The 20,759-nt window shown below is 31.1% G+C and overlaps 1 protein-coding gene across 7 annotated transcripts; it reads left to right on the forward strand.

Annotated features, from left to right (window-relative positions):
* Positions 1–1,513: 1,513 nt before the first annotated feature.
* Positions 1,514–19,293, forward strand: LOC148617150 (docking protein 4-like). Of its 7 annotated transcripts, none has more exons than XM_088584504.1 (8): positions 1,533–1,617; positions 2,175–2,332; positions 3,898–4,021; positions 5,198–5,426; positions 7,359–7,427; positions 9,087–9,282; positions 10,333–10,472; positions 12,033–19,293. In XM_088584504.1, the coding sequence occupies exons 3-8, from the start codon at positions 3,959–3,961 to the stop codon at positions 12,068–12,070; spliced, it is 735 nt and encodes a 244-aa protein (XP_088440630.1). In that variant the 5' UTR covers positions 1,533–1,617; positions 2,175–2,332; positions 3,898–3,958; the 3' UTR covers positions 12,071–19,293. The 7 variants fall into 7 exon arrangements, with proteins under 7 accessions (XP_088440627.1, XP_088440628.1, XP_088440630.1 ...); XM_088584503.1 differs by having other exon boundaries at positions 3,901–4,021; XM_088584505.1 differs by having other exon boundaries at positions 2,175–2,316; positions 3,901–4,021.
* Positions 19,294–20,759: the final 1,466 nt, after the last annotated feature.

Here is a 20,759-nt window from a genome sequence, read left to right on the forward strand (position 1 = left end):
ATGATTAAAATATGTCAAAATCTAAAAACATGGCCTTTTCCATGAACATATGAAACAGAGATGATCTACGTACGCAATGTAGGGAATCAAATAAAATAGATTATATTTCAAATGATAAACATCAGCTTCTCATCCTCCTGAGCTCAGTGGTAGAAATAGTAGCCTGCCTGCAAGCCTGAGACTGGCTATTTTTTGGCAGGGCTGGCTGATTTTAGGAAAAATTTATATAGCCATACAGTAAGTATATTGAAAAATTGTATTCAGGACTGACTAGAATTTGAGTGAGTTTCCTATGGAACCCTGCTGAACTCATTGTAATCTCCACTATTCCACTATTCCTATTCTTCATTTAAAAAAAAATGAAATGTTCACCCTCATTTAGTGGTTGGAACTTTATTAAAGTACATAGTAATAATAATAATAAGATTAAATGATTAATGAGAAAGGTAGACAATTGTTGTTCAAATAAAAAAAAAAATCCCACTGAACTAACATCATATTACAATTGAATTTGTCACCTATAAAAAATAAAGTACCAGAAACAATTGTTCGTTTACAAACAACATTGCAAAAATGTTAAAAGTTTTCAACTTTAGTTTACCAAAATCAAGATAACAAAAAAAACATAAGTCAAATTGGCCATTGTACATGACAAAAATTAATTTATTTTACAAGGCTTGGAAAAAATACAGTATAATTCATATGCATTACCTTTCTATTTGCATACATTTTTATTCATAAACTTTTTAGAAAATCCTATTAGAATATCCTTGATAGAAATAGCACAGTGGTGGATCAATCTAGGGGGTCCGGGCCCTCCTTGGACAAAAAATTGTGTGCGTTAAATCATGAAAAACACTCACTTTATGATTCTCACCAGTGATTCCGCCTTCCCTAAAACTCGGGATCCACCACTGTAGAAAGAGCTGTTGGAATGAAGTTTCCTGGCACATGCACCAAAAGCGTGGTTGCCTTGTATTGAAAGGCATAATTTTCAAAGAAGCAAAATTCTTTATTAAGTCCTGAACAAAACTATTCCCTCCTTTGTGTAACAAGGTATTTCCAATGAAAATCTTATCTCTCCAATACCTGCTGAAACTCCCAGTCCCCCCCCCCCCACCCACCCCAACGCATCCACCCACAAACACAAACCTATAGGGAAGACAATGGTGTGTGCTTTAGATCTAAAAAAATAAATTTTGTTAATAATTAATTTTTAAGGACAAATAATTATTCATGTTAAGTGAAATCTAATATTTTTTTTAAGTTCCCGTTGACCTCATTTAATTGCCTAAGTAATTTTAGATAAATAAATTACAAGTTACACAAAAAACAGTTTATAAAAGATTGTAAAAGAGATCCAAACTGTAGTCAAATTTATCTATTGCTGTCACAAACCACAACTTAATGTAACAAAAGACCAGGAAACACCAACTCATGGTGACACGATATGAAAAGTAATCAGAAAAAGAAAAGTGTCAATTAAGAAAGGGACGAACTGACATGAATTAAGCCGTCATTGTTACAGAAATTATTTTCTCCACGGAAGCCGGATTTTTTAGGCGATTTCGGTTTGGCACCAGATAAGACGTATTAGTCATTGATTGACATTTCTATGTAATTTTACATATTTAAACTATTCATTGTCGCTATGTATCAATTCGGTTCTGTTCTGAAAAATGGTCTGTTAGGAATTGTTTAATATTTTAAAATTTCTGTGTAACTTTTAAAGCGTTTTCATTTTGCCAAAATTACCAACCTACATTTACATGTATGTAGTCGTAGATGAAGGTTCCTCGGCATATTCTGTTCTAGTGAGGCTATCATTTAGACCATGACTTAGAATGATGCCAACATTATTTGCCCCTTTTCGTAAGTGGAAAAGCAGTTTTTAAACATTTCATTTCATTTGTACATGTACAGTAAATTGTCAGATAAACATATGAAATTTTATGTAGTTATATTATAATTATATTGGTCTTGATTTGAAACATGCTAATTTTGTGGTAAAAAGGCTGCAAGGGAAAAGCACTACATGTAAATACAGAATGTATATACATGTACAAAGTGTCCGGGATTTCGATAAGTTATATTTCAATATGAGAAATTAAGATTTGAACTGGGGAAATTAGATTTTTTTCTGCTTCTATATAACAAAATTCAAATTTTAACAGATGATTTCATTGAAATGAAGAACTGAAAATTCCCCTGGTGCCTCTTCCTATTGAAAACCCAGAATGTACATGCTAATATACAGTCAAACCTCACTAAGTCAGAGTTGAAGGGACTAGGCAAATTTTTTTAAAGTTATTTAAGGTTCGTCCCTTGTCAGGTAAATATTTTAGTTTTAATGATTTATTGTACTTAATTTTAACACGATACTTCATGATTTCTTGTGTATTACATAACGAGATAAGGAAGATAATTGCTTATCAGCTGCATTTTGTATATGTATGTTAAAAATGCTTAGCAATATCATGTGTTTTAGGAAAAAAGAGTATGGCAGAAATTTCATTGGATCTCAACTAGTTGCTTTAATAACTAAAAATCAGGAATATCATCAAACCTTGTGCACTACAAAATACAGATTCACTAGGGAAAAAAAACATAGTCGTTGTAGTACATTGTATAGCGGTCACTTTCATATGTTTTCTTTGTATTTAAATGAACAGATATCATTTTAAAAAATGAAATTTTTAAGTAAATTTTTTATTATTATCAAGATATCAGTTATTGTTGATGTGAATTTTGAAGTTAAATAAATCAGATTTGTTTCTTTTTCCTACCCAAGATATTTTAATCAAAAAAGGTGTCAACCAGTAATACATTGTAATATAAGCCATGATAAACATTTTTAAATATTTTTCAATCATGGATTACAATAAAGCAATAAGCTTTCCCACCAATAAGTTGACTTCCAGACTTCAGGGTTGTGATTGAAAACTACAAGTTGTCAAATCCATCCAAAGCTAAAATTGTATTGGAGTAAATTGTTTTGATAGGATTGTCAAGTTCTAGTTACCCAAGGTTTTGACTCTTCCAAGTTTGACATATTCAGGTCCATATTTTTGACTTATGTTTTTTTTCTATGCAAGTTTGTGAAACACATGTAAATTTTCTGTTTAACAGAGACTTAGATTCTAATCCCTCTAATTAAAAAAATATCCAGAAAAGTATCTTTAATGAAAGGTAACAAAATCACTCAAAAGTATCCCATGTGAACTGCATTGTAGGAACATGCAATATGTTAATGCTACTGTTTCAGTTTTGTAATTCTTGTTTTACTTTGGAATCTAGTATTGGAAGTAATTGCTGTTTGTTCTATCAGTTGATCTTGAAGAAATTCAGGTGCACCGGTAGGGTAAGTGTCCTGCTTTTCTTGAAAAACCCATTGAGTCAGAATCAGAAGTAGCTTCAGTACTAAATTGCCACAGGTAGTAGGGAATGCTTACTTGTACCTCTTTTTGCAGTATCATCTTAAGAGTAATCAAGGGAACCAAAGTTCTAGCAGTAATCAAAAGAATGTAATCCAGGGACAAAGACCAGACATGGAAAACAGACATACACAACAAAGAACATAAAGTAACTAAAATAATACAAACATGTACAAAGTAACAAAAGCAAATGAGCAACTCGGACTCCACAAAAAACTGGGAGCATGGACCAGGTGCACCGGTAGGGTAAGCGTCCTCTGCTTCCTAGAGACACTGACCGAGTTGCTCATTAAGCTTATGAAATATTAACACTGCCTATACACTTCATCTAGTATCACATTGACAACAGCATGCAAATGAATCACACATATAGAAAGAAGTCATTGATAAGCTAACTAGGACACTGTTCAATGTTACGATTGCAAATCTAATTTCATTTATGTGTTTTAAAACATTTTTAAAGCAGAAAGCCAAAATAAAAGAAATTGTCACAGTTTAAGACTAAGAGCTGTCATGGTGAAGACATGGATAAGACTGTGATTAAAAAGGGCTATGTAAAAGTCAAAAGCAGAATTCCAATTGGCAAGGTAAGGTACAGTACAGCTGACAGCATAGTCTGATAAATGCCAGGTACAATGTATACATTTTTACCTCCAATACCTGGCATCCCTGGTGCAACTCTTCAAGTTTAAGGTAACATGAACATTTTACTTGCACAAGTATTATAATGTAGGTAAGTCAATATTTGAGATACAAATGTACATCTGTACATGTACATGTATGTCCACAATGCACATCCATGATGTACTTAATGTTACATGTACATGTATGAATTCTATGCAAGTAAACTTAAATAGTATATTCTCATCCAACCTTATAAAGTATAGAGCAGGTGGGAGGTTATTTTTTTTAATTTTATATTTCTTAAATATAGATATGTTCTTAAAGCATAGCCACATCAGTTTCAGAGAAGAAACATCATTTTTTTTCTGCAAGAAAGTAATGATTTGTGTGTTATGGTATTTCAATACTAGAAACTGACACAAAACAATCCTGGTTTTGAAATTCCCACCTCATTTTTTAAAAATTTTGTCAATTTTTTAGGAGCAGGGAGGGAGGGCTTGGGATGAGAATCTACTGATTAATTTTATTTGGCTTTAGCATGTGGGAGATTGTAGGTTCTAACCGTAGTTGAGTCATATCAAAGATTAAAACAGGTACAAATGTATCTACTGCATCTCTGCATGCAGTATATAATAGGTGAAATTACAACTGCTTGGTGAGAGTAAGAATTATGTTTCAATGTTGTGAAAAATGACTCCTTGTGGCTGTTCAACTTCTGTGAGCTGGCACAAAAAATCTGGCTCAGTGTACCAGTTTAGTACAAAGTATGGTCTTTTGGATTTAAAAGAGAAAATTGAGATGGAGCTCATTAAAGTGTTGGGAAAGATGCCACATTCCTTGCAAAAGAACCCTGTTTTGGTATTCTATAGGAATAGGAACCTTGCGCTCCACTGCAGGATGCTAAATTGCCTGATCTACCCCCTCTCCTTATATCCAGTGGAAATCAAAATTTATTGACCCTATTATCCTTATGTCCTATCCCATTTTTCATTTCATTTCATCATCATTTTATGTTCATTTTATCGTCCATTTCCTGTTAATTGCCCGAATAGAGATAAAATATTGCTGCTTTGGCGTTAAACACCAATCAGTTAATTAATGAAAGGATTAATAATTAATTATATCACTTTTCTTTTTAGTCTTGGAAGAAAAAGCTTCTAGTTTTGTATGGACCTTCAAGCAATGGTTCGGCACGAATTGTGAAGTATAATTCAGAACAGGCATTTGAAGAGGAAGATCACTCATCGGAAATTCCATTAAAAGATATTGGAAGTGCACTACGGTGTAAAATGATGGAAGGAGCTCACAGTGACGGCATCACTCTACAGATGACTGATCGAAGCATTAAACAGTTTCTGTGTGATTCAGGTATAACATGCATGTCTCTCTAGTTCTATTCAATGCCAGTGATTAAAAATTCACATGATTTTTTAACCATCTGGCAGTGATTAAATTTCTGCAAGAGTTTTTCAGTTACTTACATTTTCCAAGTTTTCTACAAATTTCATGGGAGAAACCAATTCTCCTTCAGCCTGTCCTGAATTTAAATCATTTCTCCACTTTCTATGGTAAAATTAAGCTAAAGCATCTCCAGTGGGGAAAAAATTTAAACTACTCTATACTGAAGGAGAGTCTATATGTATTTGATGTTTTTTTACACCTGCAATTGTAGAATAACATCAATTTAGAAGGTTAAGATGACAATTTTTTCTAGTACTCAAGCTGTAAACCTGATGGGGCAAGTTGTAAACTTTAAAGAAAAAGTTGTCACTAGAAATTATCACCAATATATTTGTAAACCTTGTAGGTGAAGTTGTCACCATAAGTTATCACCAATATCCTTGTAAAACTTACAGGGCAAGTTTTGACCAAAAGTTATCATCAGTATCCTTGTACTCTGTATGACAAGTTGTCACCAGAGTGTTCACCATTACCCATGTTAATTTGATAAGTTATCGCCAGAAATTATCACCTGTATTTTTGTAAACTAAAGAGGAAGTTGTTACCAGAAATTATCACCAGAAGCCTTGTTAACTTGATGGGGCAAGCTAACACCAGAAATTATCACCTGTGTCCTTGAAAACTTTAAAGGGTAAGTTGTCACCAGAAATTATCCCCAGTATCCTTGTTAACTTGATAGGACAAGCTAACACCAGAAATTATCACCTATATCCTTGTAAACATTAATGGCAGAAATTATTACCAATTTCTAAATTAAAGAGGTGATAATGAAAGTATCAGATTAGTAAGGTCATTTAGTAGGTGAACAAAAAGTTTTGATACAGCGAAGGGTTATTCTAACAACTCGATACTTTTTGTTATGCATTTACTGACTGATGGAGAAAATATTAGGTTTGGGGAGTATGACATGTCTTGGCAATTAGAAAATCAGCATATACATTGTATGTATGTATTTTAATTAATAAATAACATAGTTGATACCAAACATAAATGGTATTTGAAAAATATTTTCATCCCATTTCTTTTGGTTATATCACATGGTTTTTTTCACTTGAATATAGCAATTGAACTTTGTGACAGTGCTTGGCAAAACTTTGTTTAAAAAAAATTAGCTTAAAACACAACATTCCAGTATTACATCTACACTACTGTCAACATAAATTTAATTTCTCCACTCTCCACTGTGGCGATATTTTAAGTGGAGTCACAGTGTGTCCACTCTCCCATTGGAATCACCATTTCATATATTGTCTGTTATTAAATTCTCCTGTCTTTATATCAAGGTATATTTAATAGTTCTAGCAGTTCAATAACATTTCAGTAAAGGACAGAAAAAAATATTGAAAACTATTGAGATGGAGCAATTTTATCCCAGTTTTTAATTTGGTGGAGTCACAGTGAAGGACAGACATGAGTGACTCCAATGTGAAGATTGGAGAAATTGAAATTTTGGTTGCTGTAGTATATTTCCGATTCTGACATCAATAGTTGTCTTGTTGCCCAGGATAAGTAAATTTTAATTTTCTTGCCCAAAGCACAAATTAATTTTGTGTATTTTAAATTTGCATTATCTAAATGACTATCTAGTTTTCAATTTGTCACAAGGTTCACAAAATGTTGATATCATACCTGTATTTACTAGTTTGAAAATACATTGTACATGTACTTGTGACATATATAATATTTTGACTCTCACAAAATATCAACCCTGGGGTTGAAATATAATTTTGCAGGAGCTGAAATATTGACACCACTACAGTATAGAAACAATATACCTGTATTACATACATGTATTTGTATAAATGTACTGGTACATGAATATTTTACTCTCTATTATAGAAGCAGAATCTACAGACTGGTTGGTGGCTATACAGGCTGAACTGAACAAAACTGATAATCTACCCGATGGTTAGTACATGTATAAAAACACTGCATTGTTGTACATTTATACACCCCCACTTTTGGGAGGGGAGGGACTGTACGTTATTGATTTTATCCCTAACAAACAAAGTTTTGGGGGGATGAATATAGAATTGAATTAAACTGATTATCTACCAGATGGTTGGTTCATGTATAAAGACACTGCACATATTGTACATTACTAGCCCCCCTAAAACAAAGTTGGGGAGGGTGAGTATAAAACAGATAATCTACCATGTGGTTTGTACTAGCTTGTATGAAGACAATATACATTTTTTTATTTTATTTTCTTCAAATTGTTTATCCATATTAAAAAAAATCCAGGGTTGTGTTTTTTCAGCTGTCAAGATTGAATACAATTTCATTATGAAAACAATAACTGTCTTTACTTGAACCATTCTTATGATAAACAAAACTTATCTAACAAATGCAAAAAAAATCAAATAAAAGATAGTTTTCCTGTCAATTTTCTTTTTTTATCCTCATTCACTATCAATAGAAATTCACTATTTTTTATGTACCCCACTATGATAAACTTTGACAAATCCATAGACTTCTTGAAAATGGTCATGTCCTCACTACTGACTATTTTTTTTTATATAAGAACCAATAAGGAAAGAAAAAGATATGACTCTTTGCAAAATAAGTACTTTGGTAGTTCATAAAGTTAGCAACCTAAAAGATATATTTAGGTACAAATCCATGTAAGAATTGGGCATGTCCTACAATAATAGTGATGCATAAAAAAAGGAGTTGTGGTCATTTTATTGCTATAATATATCAGTGCACCTGAGGAACAATCACAACAAACTTCTTCAGTCAAATTCAGGATGACAAACAAAGCTTTCATTATTTGAAAATTGGTTAAAAAAAACATGAAAATTTTCAGCTAATTTGATCTTAGATCCCATTTTTTTTGGTACTATCTTCATGCCAAGCGCATTTGCTAGGAGTTTTCAGTGCAGTTCATCAAATTCCATGCTTTTGAAAAGGACAGGGTAATCCAGGTGAAAATGGCACTCAAGCACATTAGAGGAAAAATTTAAGGCACTTGCGCAAGCATTAAGATCCATACAGAAAGAATTTACAGAAAAGGGCAGGGGGGCTTATAAATCCCATAAAAAAGGACAGGATTCCCTTGCCTTCCTAAGAACACTAATTAAAACAATAAATAGTCACTATTTTTTTAAATAATTACTACCACCTGCTAAATTCTTGCATACATACATACATGTAATTGGAATTTGTAAGAGTCGGGCAAAATTGAAAAATAGTGAATCATACTAAAAAAAAAACCCAGAATTCGACATTGTGGGTACTTACATGTAGTCCATTGAAGATGATTTGGTGTTTGGTGGTCTGAAAAGTGTCGGAGGATGCAGAAAAGGGAGTTCAAGGTTACAATAGAATGATAAGGAAAGTTATCTCCCTTTGACGATGAAATTACAATGCATTTCATATCATTCATATCTTGAATTACTTACACTTAAAAAAGAAATGAATGTCATTTCTGCATTTAATTTTCAGACAACATTTTGAATAAGATTTTTTGAAGGGAACATTTATTTTTTATCACCATGATTCACCCACTGCCTGAATCTTACAGAGAATAGTAATTAACAAACTGCTTTGTTTATTTTTTTTTAGATATGTTCCGTGTGTTTTTATTACCAAGTTTAACTTTGAATGATAGTGGACAATGTATTTTACAAGTGACATCTGACCATGTGTATATTTATGAAGATCAACATAAAAGACGTATGATAACATCATGTGATATAACACATATACGACGTTATGGTGCAGATGCTAAGAAGAAACAATTCCTGATAGAAGTGGGCAGGTGAGTATCACTGACCTGATCCACATAATTGTACTGTTCATGTTAATGAAAATGGCTTCACTATATTTTTTTTAATAAATGTGATTTTATAAAAAGATTCTGTGGGAGGCAATTAAAAGGTAAAAAGAAATGTTTTCCCCTCTCATTGGTTATGATGGAAAATAGTCTGAGGCCAAGAATCTCAAAATTAAATTTTAAAGGCCTTTTAGTATTTATTTTGCACATTGACCAATACTACTAATAGAGAAAGTTGAATTTTAACATGTAAGAACTTTTCATCATGGTGATATTTTAAACCCCTGCTGCAATATTTTAACCCTTCTGCTGCAATATTTAAACCCCCAGTTGTGAAAATTTTAACCCCGTACTTCTATTCAACTTGCAGTAGGGGGATCAAAATATCATGGGGGTTAAAATATTATACAGGTAGGGGTAAGAATTTCTCTGATATTTTAACCCCAGGGTCAGTATTAGGTGGGGTCAAAACATTGACATTGACAAGAAACTGTAGAGGATTTTATTTTAATAGCTTTTTTGTAGAAGGTTTCAAATACTTGCTAAATTGAAACATATTTCTATAAAAACTATGTACTGTGTAGAAAGATATTTTGCTTTTTTGAATAATAGACAGAGTGAGTGGCAAGTTGTATTCACCTTGTCCATCTGCTGTAATTCTGTCTGTCCAAATTTCATTAACTTAACTCTTATTGGATGGGTTGATTTCAAAATTGAGGTTGGCTTTATAAAGATGTGGCATGGATTGTAAGTGATTTTGTCTGATAGCAATTTTCTGTTTCCTTTTTTGATGTATGGAATAATATAGAAAATTTTTGTCACAAAAGTCTTGGCTCTCATTAGACTGATTAATTTCAATTTGGTATGTGGCTTATGCAGATGGGCCATACTTCGTAAGCAATTTGGGTGATATCCATTTTCAACTTACTGTATGAATGGGTGTAAACCTAGTATGACAATGCGTGTAACTTCATGTTTTAGTCTGTATAATTATACAAGTTTTGGTAAGTTTTAGGTTGATTTTCTTTATTGTAGTCAAAACCCAACTGGTGAAGGAATATATTTATTTAGAACAGTTTATTATGATGGAATTCATAGAAGACTGGAAGCAAGTGCTCAGAGAATTAAAAGCAAATCAACAAGTAGACAAGCAGTAGTGCATCTTCCAGCTCAAAGTAGGTACACAGTGTGTAAATTGAATCAACTGATTTTTTATCATATTTATACCCAAATGAGTGGATGGTATATTAGATATGTCAGTCTGTCTGGATTTTGCAATTATCTCAATTGTCATTTGATGCAGTGTTTTCAAAAAAGTAAGATTGGATCTGCGGGTATTTTGTAAACAATTTTGGTTATTGTATGATATCAACTTCGTGTTTTGTGGGAAAGGGAAATCAAGGATTTGAATGGTAAAAAAAGTGTAATCTAAGGATAATGACTAGACAGGGAAAATAGATACACACAACAAAGAACATAAAATAACCAAAACAACAGGTACAAAGAAAAAAAAGCAAATAGGCAACGTGAACTCGATTAAAAACTGAGATCATGGATCAGGTGCACTGGTACAGTTTAGTAGGGTAAGCATTGGGAAATACCCACCGAGTTGCCTATAAAATGTCATGTCTAGGATAGACTTTCCCATTTTTCACTGCATGGAATGATGGAGAAAATTTTCATCATAAAAATCTTGGCTCCCACAGTATGGATTGATTTCAAACTGATATAGGGCTTTTTATAGATGGGGGATATGTTGTAAGGAATTTTGGTTGTTTTCCAGTATCAACTTCTTCTATAAGTGTGGATATACCTAGTTTTGCAAATAACTGGGTAGGATTAATGAGTGGTAAATGAAAATTGTCAAAAAAAGTTTGTGAAATAGGATATAAATTTCTTCTGCTCGAGAGCAATTTAAAAAGTATTTTTATTCAAGTATTTACAGTCTGAACCTATTCCCTTTGGAACTGAAGAATTTTTTTGGTATAAAAAGTTTATCAGTTTATTCAGTTTCAAAATTGATTGAAATTGATATGAAGGGATTTCCTATTGAATCTTATTTGGATTTAATTTTGGTTTATTCAAAATTCAATTTAGGCAGGTTTAATTGTATTTCATAATTTTTTAAGACTACTGCATTTTTGTTATATCCCATGTAATCATGTCAATAAGTGACAAAAAAAAATCATCCAAATTTTTTTCATTTTTTGCTGCTACAGTTCTTGAAGTTAACTTCATTACTTGCTGTAATTTCAACATTATGATACACTTTACTGTGAAAGAACTATTGTTTGTGAGGTACAAATTTTTGTGGTTTTCGTGGGTAGGCCAAACCACGAAATTCGGTTTCCAACGAAAAAGAGAATCTCATTGATGTGTATGCTGAAACTTCAGAACCACGAATTCAAGAATCCACCAACTTGCTTTCTTCCCTAATTCGCAAAAAATGATAGATCTATGAATTAAGAAGGTAGCCTTAGGGTAAGGAACATAACTCTATGTTTTTATCATATTCAATTTCACCAAAGCCTTTCAAGCTTTCATTTGAAACAGAATGAAATAACTCCAAGTTACTTTGATGCCTACATGAGATTGATGTAAAATGCTGAAAACAGATGTTCAAATGATTTCTAAGAGTTATGTCCCTTACCCTAGATCTCCTTCCACAGTACTTTCACAGTGTTACAATTTGAGTATGAAATATATATATTAAAAATCACCTCTGTTTCTTTCAGAGACTAACTCTAATCCTCATTATGTAAATCTACCATGAAGTTACAGTCCTGCCATAGTAATGTTAAAACCAGTGACATTGAAAATAATTAATTGTATGTCTGAACTGAATATGTGTGTAATAAATCATAAAGTGCTGAAATTTGTAAGAATCAGTCAGAATTGAAATATGATGAATCATGCTTAGAAAAAAGTACACCAATTTAACAATTTGTATACATTGTTTATGGTCCATTGAAGATGAATTGATATCTTAGTAGTGTCAGATAATGCAGAAATGAGAGTTCAAATCTATAAAAGAATGATAAGGGGAAAGTTAGTTATTTCCCTTTGACCATGAAAAGTGACACTTAAATAGAGAAATTGATGCCATTTCTGCATTTCAGTCAGCTTTTTTTAATCAAATTTCATGGAAAGACTTGTATGTTTTTTTTTCCACCATGATTCACCCACTGCCTGATTCTTACAGACACAAGTGTTTAAATAGATAAATATCAGTGAAAAAAAAAATGAAATCAAAATATTCATGTACATGTATGTCAAACCTGAAGATTTCTCACATGTGTATGCAATGTGATTTCTTACTTTTTACATACTTTTGTACAGTACAGATTTTTATGTTTTTATTTATTTTTGCTATGTTTATTATACTTACTGTATTTATAATACATACTTATATATGTATTTGTGTTTTTACATCAAAATCAATTTAATCATGTGCCTTAAAAATTAAAATTAGTGATTGTGTTAATATATGTCATTTTGTTGAAATTTCAACTTTCATTGCTTGCTTATTTTTTAATTCGGCATGTACCTTGCTTTTTTTTTGTTCATGTTAAGGCTTGTCCAGGTCTGTTAACTTAGAAGGAAATAAAAGCCAAATTTTGTCAAGTTTCAATTTTTGTTCCATTGATGTTTCAAAGTTAAAGCAAGTCTCAAGATAAACATCTTTTTCAAAACTTGACAGGCCTGTAGAGTCAGTAGAAATTACATTCCCTAATTATTTGGTTGTTTTTTGCACGTACCACTTGATGGTTCTAATATTTTGTTCATCATAGACATACAGCAAATGTTCATGAATTTCACTGCATTATGCTAAAATAATTTCTGGCATTTTGTTTAGACCTGCTTGGTTTTTTTAAGTCTATAGGTCTTCAACTTTTTTTGGGACTCTGATCTTGTATATATTTTGTTTATTTTCAATCATTAATTGATCAATTTTGTTTATGTCCATGATTTTACATATAAAATGTTCAAGCATAAGATGAATCTTTCCTAATTAAAGCTATACTGATTTGAAATGATTACATAAGTATACTTAATTGAATTGGAATTTTAGAGAAAAAAATGATTCATTGCCAACAGTTGATTTTTGCATCTAAATTTAAACTCTCTTGTCTGTGGATGGAGATCTTTAGTTCAGCTGTCTTAAATGTTGAAATGCATTAACCAGCTGATTAGTAAAGTAGAGAAACAAATTATAGTATAGAACTTTAGTACATTTTATGTTTGCATTAACCAAAAACCTTGGAGAGTTTAAGAAAAGAAATTTCTTCTTTTCTTTTTTTATGCCATTTGATTAAATTTTATAGGCAACTTCATCCCTTTTCTGTTGTTTTTACTTCCTGATAATTTCTATCTCAGGCTATGCCATGAAACTGAAAAATATCAGTAATTTCTAATGACAGTGTTACATCATACTGACAGTGATGTTGCGAATGAACAGAATTACGTTAGTTTTGAACGTCCAAACAGAGCATTAAATCTCACCCTACTGGGCTCATTGTAATATTTCCTGTATTTACATGTGCTTCAAAACTGATGTTATCTTGTATTGATTATTTTTTTTTGCTAAACAAAACGCAAAACGTATCATTAGCCAAAGTCCATTAAGGAACTTTTCCCAATGTTCTATCTAGAGTTACAGCTTTTTATTTTGCTGTCAGAGTTTTTATGAGTTCATTTATGATTTTTAATATAAACCATTGGAAGGACTTTTGAGACTGGTTAAAATCAGTTTTAATATAAAAATAAATTTGAATATTTTTGGCAGATGAGAATGATGAATTGTAAAAAGTAAAGTAAAGTACTTCGTCAAAATTATATAAGTTTTACAAACTTTGTTGTTAAAATTAAGCATTATATGTACAGTTTGTGAAAGATTTATTCTTAAAATGTGTATATTTCACTAATTCAATATTAAATTATAGAATTCTTTACAGGTAAAATACAGGTACATTTAGGTACATTTCAGAAACAAACTTTAACTGTTAAAACAACATAACCCCTTATATTTAATTATACCTGTAATTAAAAGTGGGCAAATCAGGAAGATACCATCTGAACTACTGAGTCCTTTTGGTTACATAGGAGAATATCTGCTTCTGAAATTATAGCTAAACTGTTAAAATTTTTCCCTTTTACTCGTCTCATCATGCCAAAATTCTTTATAAGAGTTAGTGATCTTTATTTCTGGTGATATATATCTAAAATTCTTAGCGCTATCTGGTGGATGGAACTTCTTAGATCCACATAACACTACAAATTTGGCAAAATTCTCCTTTCTGCCTGAGAGTTTATTTCATATTTATTAGTGTGGTGAGAATGGCTGTGTAGTTTGGATTATTTGAAAAGCAAATTAAGTACTTCTCCATCAAAGACTCAGGCAAAATGTGTATAATGTGTGGCAAATGAAGAAAATAATAAGCAGAGATTTTTGTGTATAATCCTAGTATTGTTACCACATAACTTCCAGAATTAGCCTTCAAAGTGTTTGTAAAGTTTGTCTTTTTCAGAAATATAAAAAGTTTAGTTGAAGTGCTTTCTGGAAAATACCAGGTAAATTTTCCCATACTTGTTCCCTATATAGGCAGTCAAAAAATATATATATCACAGGATTAATTAAAATAGTTTTTGGGTTGATTTCTAGTTGAATATATTTGAGGCAAAAAATACCAAATTGAGGGAAATGATGTGCCATCCATTGCCTGATTCTTACACAGAGTGGTACTTAACAAGTTTCAAAAGTGCAGTGTTACATTCCTACTCAGTTTACCTTACACATTTTTAAACAATTTTACTTGTTTATAAAATTAAAGTTGTATAGTTGTGGGCATTTGATGAAGTTACATGTACATTGTACATTTATTTAGAATTACTGTACATGTACATTTATTACAAGTTACATCTACATGTACATTATTATGTATTTTTAACATGAATCGGGGATTTTGGTGCACTACTTTGGGTAATTTCAGCTTGTTGTGAAAAGTTGTGCCTTATTAGATTTTTAATAATGAAAATCATTTTAGGAATGCAAAGAATGTTTCTTTTAAAATATTAAAGTGTGGAATAGTATTCATTGTCATAATATATAGTTATATTGCTACAAACTATTTACAAACTTAATGTAGAATCGTTTCTTTGCATTTTAAATTTACTATCAACAACTAGTTTATTTAAAAAAAAAGTTTTTTTTTCAATACCAGTAAAGTTTTTGAAATGTTGATACATTTGGTATATGTATTTAAAACAAATGTTGGTACAATTTATTATTCTTGTAGAAATTTGTTTGCAGGCTTGAATACCTTGTAAAGAGGGTCTAGATAAAGTTTTAAAATATAATTATTTGTAAATTTTAGATTGTTAAACATATATTGAAAATATTTTAGATTGCAGTGTTTTTTTTCTTAATTGATCATCTGTAACTTTTCATTGTTAGTTGCTTTGCTGTTGCTGGAATATACATTTATAGTCTGTCCACATTGTATATGAGATTGATCTATGCATAATTACTGTAAACCAACCTATTTTCCAGTATCTTTTAGTTTTAATATTCTTTCGAAGTGAAATAGGTCATAGCAACTTATTTTGAAAATTTACAATGCAACAGCAGATCAGAATCTCCCTGTTGGTGGAAATTTTTTTAAATACCCTGCAAAATTTTGGCAAAAGGGAGCAAATGGCATGGAACACTCTTTTCATCTTGAAATTTCTGGAACCACTCCCTTTTCAAAATCAATCACTGGACTTAGAAATAAAATTTTACTGCGTCTGCTATCTTTTTTTTAAAGATAGTACTTGTTAAACATTATATACAACCTTTTTGTTTGCACTTAAAGTAGCATATATATCTTTGCAAATTTGGCGAAAAGAAATTGTTTAGAAAGTAAGTTGGTTTACAGAACAAATTGGCAATTATTTTTGTTCTATATAAAGATATATGAGATATATACAAATGTACGTGTTAATATTTATAATTGTTTATAGTTATTGTTGGTGAAACTTCCATACATTCCATCAGACAGTACAAATTGGCAATTAGTTTGTACGATATGTATATACATGTTTACATGTTAATATTTGTGATTTTTTTTAATTATTGTTGGTGAAACTTTTATACATTCCATCAGATTGAAATCTATTTTCTTGCCCCTGCTACTAAATTTCCCTTCAATTTTTCGTTTTCAAGATTTTCAAAATTTATTCATTCAATATGCAAATGATTATGGAGGATTGATAGAAAATCTACTGAGTCGATTAGCTTAGTAAAATGTTGTTTATTTGTTGAGTTGCCTAAGCGTCAATAGACTTCTTTCTTTCCTGTGCCAGGGCATCATCTGTGTCTCCAAAACACAAAAATGTTTACGGTGTAGTCTTACATGGAGCGTTTTTGCTATACAGTCAACATTGAGTGCAGGAGCATCACTTTTTTTAGTTGTTAGTAAAGATCTATTGTTTTTGTCAAGATTTGTAACAAACTTTACAGTGCCTGAATTGATTTCAGACATGATTTTTTCTGCTTTTTACAGAATTTCGCTATTTCAAATCTTTACTTTTTTTATTCCTTTTTTTACTGTATATTCATTTCTGATTTTGCAAATTACTGCTTTGTTCGTTGACCTCATAAAAAGAGGTCTGTGATTGATAGAACATAAATTATGATAATTCAGTTATTTGTCTTAGATAATTGAATCAATTTGTTATTTCAGGGATTATAGTAAAACCACTAATTATTATAAAGATAGCACAGGATTGTTGAATTTTCCCTGCTTAAAGATTTTTTTTATTTGTATGTGAAATAAGTTCTGTATTTTCATTCACAAACTTTCTTGTGCCTTACTGTCACAACTCCTTACCTTGTGGTGTTAAGGGGCTGTTTCAGTACAACATATGAGGGACGGGGGTAGGCTCTATTATTCTCTGTATATGGGTGGATGTTCAGATCTCTTGACAAAATATATAGTATACTACAAATCATCAATAGAACTTCTACGGGGGACTCCTCTGGTTGAAAGTACCTTTCGGGGGTACCTCGTGTCTTTTAAAGGAACAGCCCTAACTTTATTTGATGTCACTGATAATTCCGAATGTCAATTTGTCAATCACAATTTTTTTATTTAAAAGAACACATATTACTGTTATTTCAAAAACTTATGTAATAAATAAGATAATCAATTGGTAATTGTGAATAACCAGTTATTACTTGTGCTGATAATCACTTGGAGGTTAAGCTTGTGCACTAAATCAATTTATCCACACTGGATAAATCTTTGCACTCTTCTGCATTCATGATCATATTTTGGTTATTCAGTCTTTCCAGTTAATTAGATTATAATTCAAGCATTGGTTGTTTACTTGTATAATATGAGATGAAAGTAACATAATTCATATCTGTCAGATTTTGTTCAATTGAAATTCATGTGACTGGAGCTTTATGTGAAAATCACATGAACACAACATGTAGTTCTTATGATTTTCACATGAAATTTTCCTTTGATTATTTTATGGAAAAATTCACATAAATTTCATGTGAATGGTCCTTGCACATGATTTTCATGTTAAATATATAAATAGATCTATTTGCTACATTCAGACAAAAATCATGTGAAAATCATTTAATTTTTTTTTACCAGTAAATATTTGAATTTTTTGGGGATGTCATTTTTTTATGAAAAAAAAATGCTAAAAATGTTCTCAGGTTTAAGTCAAATTTGATGTGTATCTTGGAAAGTGTTTAAAATTTATGTATATGAATTTCTTTTTTTATATTTAGTCATCTTTTCTAAAGGATTTTGTTATTTGATAAAAGTCTAGAATTTTGAAATTGTCGATTTTAGATGTAAATAAAACACATAAATCACAAAAAGTTGAATGCCTCATAGTCAAATAATCTTTAACTTATGACGTTTAGATCTAACTGTAGACACCACCTAACACCACAAATTAAACTGTAGCAATCAGCTGTAATTTCTTAAAAAAATTTGAACAGGAATTTTAATGAAATACAGGTATAGTAATCTAATGCTGGGTAAATTTTTTCCAGTAAATCTTACTAATTCAAGTCCAATCTTCAAACACAGCTATGACAAGGCAGACAACCCAGGTCAGTTCAATTAAGACCAAGAAGATTGTGGGATAATTCAGATCTAAATTGAATGGAATTCTATTGAACTTTCAATTTCTATGAATATTTACTTTATATAATATTTTATACAATACATCTTGACAGTTTTTTTGCATTGCTATGCTTTGCTTTTTTTTTTTTTCAATTGAAGTATGTAGTGCATATGTTCATAAACTGTTTATTTTGAAAACTATGTCGTTATACAATGTTGTAACTTTTAGAAATTGATAATGGTAAGAATTATATATTTTTCTTCAATATCTGCAGTGACTTCATTATGCAAAGTATCAATACTTCTAATTTTTGCTAAAAAAAAAAAACATGGATTCAGCCAACTTTCCTTAAATTTAATTTTTTGGGTATTTCGTTTCACCATTTGAAGCCTTAAAATTAAGGTAGAAAATATTTATTTTAACACATGCATGATATTAAAAAAAAGAATATGCTTTATTGGTATTAATTTTGGTTAAAGAAAAAGTAAAAATGTGTTTGGAAACAATATTTTTTTCACCGCTACTGAAAACAAATCACGTGTACTACTGCAATATTTTTTTCAGAAGGGACTGGCTTCATCTGATTTACCTTTATTTGTTTCTGCTGGACAAGAAAATAATTTGGTTTATAATTTTCCAAAAGGAGTGAAATATCTGTAAAAATTGTTATTGAAATTTTGGTTTATATGGAAAAAACATTTTTACCCAGACATGAACTTAATAGAAAACAAAGAAACAGATTTGGATTCATGTTGATCTTTCTAGGACTACATTGTATGAAATCTTTGTATTTTAAGAATATTTTTATAATATTATATTGCTGTTATGTGTTTTGATTCTACATTAAATGATTTATATGAATTATGTTGACTAGTTATTTTGTTATTGATGCTAAGATGACAGATTTAGGTTAGATGCATGAATAGAATCAGGATTAGATAAGTGAGGGAAAACAATTTGTGGGTAGGGGAGGGGGTTAGTTATAAAAAAAAAAATAAAATATCATGCATAATAACTTTTTGCCTCAATTTTGTTGGGGGGGGGGGGGCAAACTCCCAGTGAAACACTTTTAGACTTGTATAAACTGAACATATTCATGACAAACAAATTTCTTAAAATTTAAAATTAAAATTTAACCAGATTGGCTAAGTTTTCAATACATATCCAGGATAAATACTTCTTTAGACAACCTGGCAATGCCAATTGTTTGTCTACCATAGTCATTGAAAGAGTAATGAAGTAGTAATGAATAGAATATATACTGCAAGGATAAAAACTAGACAGGGAAATAGACACACATTACAATAAACTTCAAATAACCGAAATATCATGTACAAAGAAACATTAGTAAATGAGCTACCTAGACTCCAACATGTCCACTAAAAATGGAGCCTAGATCAGGTACACCTGTAGAGGAAGCCTCCTCTGCTTTTCTAGATTAAATCTCAAAATAACATTTTATGAGCTACCCACCAGAAAGATAAAGGAAGACCAGTTACAGTTACTCCTCTGAGGCACATAACTCAACTTGGGTCAACCTGTTGTTTCCATTCCTCCAATATGAAGAGTATTTGGCAGTGAAATATAGAAATTTGAAAATATTTTTTTCAAAACTTGGCACATGCTTTTCTGTTGAATGACACATCAAGGTGTATATAGAAAAGTTTCAGAGCTATGTTTAATGCATACTGTTAATGATGAATAAAAACAATTCAGTAAGGAATGTCTTAGATATTGACTTTAGTGGAACTTTAAGCAATACTGAGACCTAGCCTTTTCATTAGCTCACCGGGACCAAAGGTCCCCGTGCGCTTATGCCATCACTATACGTCTGTCATCCATTATTGGTAAACTGTTCGCATTATGCTCAACTAACCTGACCAATTTCAACCAACTTGGCAGAAATGATGAAAGCAAGAGCCTCTACAAAAGCTCTACTTTTGGTTTCATTTAATAAAACAAGATGGTCACCAGAAGCTATTTAAGGTTCTGATTGGCCCTATTTTTAAAGATCAATTCCTCTGAAACCACAAGTGCCAATGTTTTAGAAGTTGATAGGTTTAATTACCTCAATGCTCTCTTCCACTTTTTGTGGGTCTTGGTGATTCAATGGGTGGCTGCGGCCACTCTAAAAGTTACTATTGAAATCCTACGGGAAAACATATACTTGGCTCAGTGGGTGGTAGGAATGATGTAAGTATAGGGCACTTACTAAATCTATTGTTAAAATGATCAAATGATATGTCCACATGATTTCGAATTCTCCAGGTGAGCAATTCAAGCATTAAATATTCTCACCTTCACTTCTCTTGTTGTAGTTTTTACTTAAA

This window comes from Perna viridis, chromosome 5 (assembly GCF_037379345.1).
Source record: "Perna viridis isolate PV_CMFRI_1.1 ecotype Kerala chromosome 5, ASM3737934v1, whole genome shotgun sequence".
NCBI lineage: Eukaryota > Metazoa > Mollusca > Bivalvia > Mytilida > Mytilidae > Perna > Perna viridis.

Excerpts from the sequence above, each read along its gene's own strand:
- LOC148617150 (XM_088584501.1), top strand. The coding sequence starts at position 3,959 with ATGGATAAGACTGTGATTAAAAAGGGCTATGTAAAAGTCAAAAGCAGA. Across the intron at positions 4,022-5,197 it reads GCAGAATTCCAATTGGCAAG|TCTTGGAAGAAAAAGCTTCT; the intron begins GTAAGGTACAGT and ends TTTTCTTTTTAG. Across the intron at positions 5,427-7,358 it reads ACAGTTTCTGTGTGATTCAG|AAGCAGAATCTACAGACTGG; the intron begins GTATAACATGCA and ends TCTCTATTATAG.